The sequence below is a fragment of the Artibeus jamaicensis genome, unplaced genomic scaffold (assembly GCF_021234435.1).
Source record: "Artibeus jamaicensis isolate MK-2021 breed Jamaican fruit bat unplaced genomic scaffold, CSHL_Jam_final contig_415, whole genome shotgun sequence".
NCBI lineage: Eukaryota > Metazoa > Chordata > Mammalia > Chiroptera > Phyllostomidae > Artibeus > Artibeus jamaicensis.
Window position 1 is genome coordinate 20771543 of NW_026521823.1, and position 6000 is coordinate 20777542.

A 6000-nucleotide genomic window follows, 5' to 3' on the forward strand; every position below is an offset into this window, starting at 1 on the left:
GTCTTTGCATGTGGGAGAAACAGCTCTGTATTAGACCATTCAGGCTGAGCACTCCTCCAAACACATATCTGCAAGTTGACTCTCCTTACAGATCTACTAGGAACATCTGGAGCCAGAGGGCACATCGCTATGGCAACCTCCCAACCCAGACTCAAACTACTAACAGTGCTATCTTTGAGGTCACATGTAGGTTCATCCCCAAAAAGATGTGTGAATAGATATTCTGCAAAACTTTATCATTTTATATGTAGAAACCACTGAGTGGTCTCTATCTTCATCTTGTGATGGCAAGATGACAAACTTTGTCAGCTCCCGTACTTGGTCATCCAAGATCACAAACTTTGCCATTTAACTATGGTCACATTGTGTCCCAGTGTGCCCTAAACAATCTAGGTTTGTACTTGCCATGTTTGTGTAATTATGAGTGGTGCCCCCTTTCTCCATGAACACTGTCCCAGATTAAAAAATAAATTATATAGTCATCTACAGACAGGCCCATTTCAGAAAAGGGACAGGCATGAGGGTGGAACCGGGAGCAAGTTTATTTGGGTGTTTGCAGACTTACTGCTCTAAGCTACCTTCCCACACTTCATTTGGTGACTGTGGAAAATACTTATGAGGCTCTCTTAACAATGATCTTAAAAGTGCAACTAAATAATTCTCCTCTTCAGATGTAGAACTAAGGGGCAAAGCAAACAACAGGTCTTTTTCCTTGTAATCTAGCCTACTCTAGATGACATATACGGCTGGATGGTAATAACATGGTGAATTCATCCCTTTGACAAGTGAAGAAGAATCAGCGCTTAGGGGAGCTGTACTTAATCAGTGCTTCCCCAGAAATGTTTCTCATGTTCTCTACTGTGAGAGCCATATCAAGTGAGTTCAGATACTCAGGAGGAAATGTGGCAAATGGCACATAGTGTCTGATGACTGCAGTTGTCTGCTCAACAAACGTCATTGCCAAAGACAGAAAGGGACAGACAGGCCCTCGTTCTCTGAAGCCAACCCTCAGATGGGTTTTGTTTAACCCAGAGAGGATTCTTACATGTTTAAAATAGTTGCTAATAGCCCTGGCTGGTATAGCTCAGTGGATTGAGCATGGGCCTGTGAAGCAAAGGGTCCCTGGTTCGATTCCCAGTCAGGGCACATGCCTGGGTTGCAGGCCAGGTCCCCAGTAGGGGACACATGAGAGGCAACTACACATTGATGTTTCTCTCCCTCTCTTTCTCTCTCCCTTCACCTCTCTCTAAAAATAAAATATTAAAAAATAAAATAAAATAGTTGCTAATAGTTTAAAGCATGGACTCGTTCATAAAAATCCCGATTTCCACTTTCTCTAGGGAAATCAGAAGCTCTGGCACCACTGGGCTTGTACTCTGTTAATGCGATTTCTAACTGGAGCAGAATAGCACCTTAAGAAAGGACACCCACTATCTAGTCCTGCACAGTCCTCACTCAAGCCTCTTCCCAGGCATTGGGATGTGTAACTCCTGATGTGTGGTTGGAGATAATCCCTAGAGGGACAGCATCTGGCCTTTCAAATCGACAAACAGGAATCCATATCTTGAGATCAGCGATTTTCAGCCACTGTGCCGCCAAGAATTTTTTAAATATGCAATACTTGACTATTTCCTCAGGGGCACTGACCTTTTTCCCTTAGATTTACAAGTAAAAACAATGAAAGCAGCCCTTGCCAGTGTGGCTCAGTTGGCTCAAGTGTTGTCCTATAACCAGAAGGTTGCGGGTTCGATTCCTGTTTATGGCACATACCTAGGTTGCGGATGCAAACCCCAGTTGGGGGGCATACTGGAGACAATCAGTGTTTCTCTCACTCTGTCTCTCTCTTTCTCTCTCTTCTTCCCTCTCTAAACTCAAAAACTATTTACAAAAATTTTTTTAAATTACAACAGCCAATACAACAAATAGCTGTTGGTGTGAATGCCCTGTCTTGAACCATAAATACATAGGTCATATAATAAGGTTGCATCTCACTGGTCACACTGCATATTAAGAATGCATCTGGTTGGTTCTTTGTACCAGAAATCCTTATATACAGGTATAGGCACTTGATTTTTTTAAAAAGTCACTTTGGAGCAAAAAGGGTAGGTAATTACTATTATTGGGGGGGGGATTTTGTAAATCAATCAAAATCACACCTATTTTTGTCAAATTGTCAAAAATTATGATAGGTCGTGGTGTGCTGCAGAATCTTTTTTTAAAGATTTTATTTATTTATTTGTTTGTTTATTTAGAGACAAGGGAAGAGAGGGAGAAAGAGAGGAAGACAAACATCAGTGTGTGGTTGCCTCTCACATGGCTCACACTGGGGACCTGGCCTGCAACCCAGGCATGTGTCCTGACTGGGAATCAAACACAGTCCTTTGGTTCACAGCTCGAGCTCAATCCACTGAGCTACACCGGGCAGAGCAAGAATTTTAGTAATTAGTTTATGTGAGCCATGAGATGAAAAAGGTTGAAAATCACTGCTTCACATAAAGACTCAGCTGAGAAATGACAATAAACAAGAAATGTTATGTTTGTTTATTTGTTTGTTTGAATCAAAAAGCCATATGGCTTCCACTGCTCCTAAAGGGCCAAAAGGAGAAAATGAACCTAAGCATATTATTATTTGCAAAGTCATAGCACATTCAGTTTCTAACACCTAAATATATAAAGAGGTAAATAAAAGGGGATGTTTTTAATTGGCCTACCAATGAATCCAGGGGGGACCCAACAGCCACTGTTGAGAATTCAAGATGCCATGGCCCAGAAGCAAACTTTGACCATCTGTGAAATTAGCAATCACGTGCCATGTTTCAGAGCTGAAGAAAATGACTTTAACATAAACCACCAAGAATCATGAAATGCTCAATTTCTTCCTCCTTGTTGACAGAATTGAAGTTGGTGAGAACTTTCATAAATAAAAAACACACTGCACTCCAATTTCACAACACAGGTGAAAGGTACGGTGAGTTTTGAACAAATAAGCATAAAGTGAAATTTATTTTAATCATGTTTAGGACCTTAAAACAAATTTTAATAATGTAGCTTACCATAAATATAACAGTGGTCACACAAGTTTAGATTGCTCTCTTCACTTTGAAAGTTCTGTTAAGATATTAAACTAGTTTACAAAGTGATGAAATCTAAGACAATGACCTTTTATTTTCTTCAATTCAGCCTCAGGCCTTTTCTAAAAATCTAAACAATCACAGTCCTTCAATTACAGATACTAGAATAATGAATTTTCTAAAAAATTAAAGCCTTATTCATAGGCTATTTTCCTCATCTGACTAGTAATTTCCCAGATACCAGAGGAACAGCCACAGGGTGCAACTGAGACTTTATTTATCTGTTTATTTATATTTAGCCAACATTTTTTCCAAAGGACCTAAAGTACTATACCAACATGAAATAAGTGCCTCTAAAATAGCATGTCGGCTTTTGGCCTTGTAAAAACCGGTTCTTCACACATTTTTTTAAAGCCTGTTTTCAATGACACTCAGTACGGTAAAGTTCTGTTTAAATTCCTCTCGCCACTAGATGAAGCACCGCACCGGTTTTTAAGGAAGTAAAAGTGCCCTGTTTGATAACAAGCACCTCGATTTAGTAAAACTCTGGAGAAATGATTTTAGAAAACAGATTCTGATGTCTTCTGTGGCACTGATTTTTTAAATCACCCAAGCAGGTATTGATTTCTGTCTTCAATTAGCATATAAAAAACATTTTTTACCAAAGTCTTTCCACTCAACATGTAAGCACAGACTTGTACTTTGCCGAGAATCTGACTATGTCTAGGAAGTAACTTTTCCTAAGCCTGGCTCCGAAAGAGCCTCCCAGACGGAGACCTGCAGGTGCAGCTGTGACTAGGATGCAACCATCCAAATGGGTTAAAGGGCAGAACACCACCAAGGCCGAGAGTGAGCGCGGGGCCTCAAGAAACCCAACCCTCTCCTGTGTTCCCTCTCAAACACCACAAGCACGCAGGCAAGGCACAAGCCTGGCACGCCATCGCCAGTCACAACCCGGGCACCGCAATCCTCCCGGGATGCACGCTGCTCTCCGCATCCTCCCAGGGCGCGCCCACTCCTCTGCTGTCCAGAGACCACTCTGCCTCCCTTTCTCCCCTTCTCCAGGGGGTCATCGTGTGCCCCCACCCCACCCAGACCCGCTGCCCGAGCGCTATCTTCCCGAATCAGGGTTGGAGGCGCTCCACGATCGATCAAGCACTCAAATCAGGGTCGGAGGCGCCCCACGATCAAGCGCTCAAATGCGCCACGTGGAGAGAGCGCGCCAGCAGCCTGACCACAGGCGGTGCTCAGTGTAGGGTCCCGGCGCCCCCAATCGTACTACTCCTCCCGGGTGCCCCGGACCCTCCCCCATACCCTGGAGCCGTCAGCTTGCCTGATCGGGGTCTGTGGCGCGGAAAACGTGGCAGGCCATCTGCGACTCGGGGTCGTCGGGCTGCGCCTTGATCAGGTAGGCAAAGTAGGTGAGGTCGTGGCTGTTATGTATGAAGCGCGAGATGTGCTGCGCCTTGTGCTCGAAGATGAATACTGCTGTGCTGGGCTGCACGGCTGCGGAGCTGGAGCCCCCGGCCGTCCCGGCGCCGGGAGCCGGGACGCAGCGTAGAAAGGGCGCGCTGAGCACCAGAAGCACCTCCCGGGCCGCCGGGGCCCCACAGCCACCCGCCTCGGGCTTCTGGCTGCGCCTGCGGATCTCGGCCATCAACCAAGGCAACATGGGCAGCGTGGTCCTGCGATCCAGGCACGACCACCCCACATACCACAGCCGGAACCTCTTGTCGCCTGGCTTCCCAGGGCCCAGCTGCACGGAGGGCCCGGACTCCGGCTCCAAGGGGTGTGGGAAAGGCTCATCCTGAATGCAGTTGGGGGGCTCCATAACTCGCGCCGCACCAGGGCACCGAGGCGGCGGAAGAGTCGCGCCGTGCCCCAAACTCTTGTGCGCTGCAGGCGCCGCCGAAACTATACCAACTGCCCCACCAGGACCCTGCGCCCGCTTCGCTGCGACCCGAACTCCAGTTTCAGCGGCACTTGCCCGGGCGCGGCTCCGAGGCTCCGGCGCTCCGGCGGCGGGCACCTAGGGAGCGCCTGGCAGCTGGACTGGCAGGAGAGGGCGGGTTAAATCGTCATCCTCCTTCCTCGGGCTCCCGCCTGAGGGCCGGACTTCCCCCTGCGCCTGCCGCGGTTCTGCTCCGAGTCCCCTCGCCACCGCCGCTGCAGCGGGCGGCCGCCTGCTCCAGGGCTGCAGAGCCGCTGCGGCCGCGGTCGTCGCGCTGGCCCCGGGCGGGCACGGGGAGGCTGGGCGGGGAATGCTCTGTGGGCGGGAGGGGGTGTCTGGGGGCGGAGTTGACTCCTACCAGGGTGACCGGCTGTCACCTGGAAGGTCGGGGCCGCAGGGCTTCCACTTGATGGGTCTTCCGAAAGGGCCTGCTATTCCAATGGAAAATAACAAAAACAAAACGTGGCTTCGTGGGGGCCGCTCCGCCTCTGGTCGCCACAGGCCAGCTCGCTGCTCCTCCTCCAACTCTTCCCGTCCCTCCCTCGCTCCTTCCTTCCTTCCTTCCAGGCTGCTTCTTTAAGCGGGCTGCTACCCCGCCTCCCATCCTACGAAAGCATAACTGTGAAGTCGCCCCTCTGGTCCCTGTCCCAGCCCGGCCCTCCAACCCGCCCCTGGGGCAGCAGTCCTGCCCTGGCGCCTGCACTCTGGGGACCTGGTCGGCCTCTTCTCCAGTCCCCGAGAACTCCGTCCTCTTCTTGGCATCACTGCTGCCCCCTGAAGAGGGCGCCACTCTCAGTGGGGCACTGAGGTTTACTTTTTATTATTATTATTATTAGTAGTAGTAGTAGTAGCATTAGTATTAGTATTAGTATTAGTATTAATTACTTGCATGGTTTCAACCCCGTCTAAAGGTTGTATAACAATTTCTGAATTTAATTTCTTAATCTCAAAAATACTCTAGTTTTAAATCACAATATC

At 48.3% G+C, this 6000-nt stretch overlaps 1 protein-coding gene across 2 annotated transcripts in view; it reads right to left on the minus strand.

Moving 5' to 3' along the window:
• Positions 1-5266, minus strand: part of TBC1D4 (TBC1 domain family member 4) — a 180859-nt gene extending 175593 nt beyond the window's left edge. Inside the window, exon 1 of one of the 2 annotated variants that reach the window (XM_037153231.2) lies at positions 4405-5266. In XM_037153231.2, the coding sequence (XP_037009126.2) occupies positions 4405-4902 (498 nt within the window). In that variant the 5' untranslated portion in view covers positions 4903-5266. The remainder of the gene's footprint in view (positions 1-4404) is intronic. The other variant, XM_037153232.2, reaches the window with a different exon arrangement.
• Positions 5267-6000: the final 734 nt, after the last annotated feature.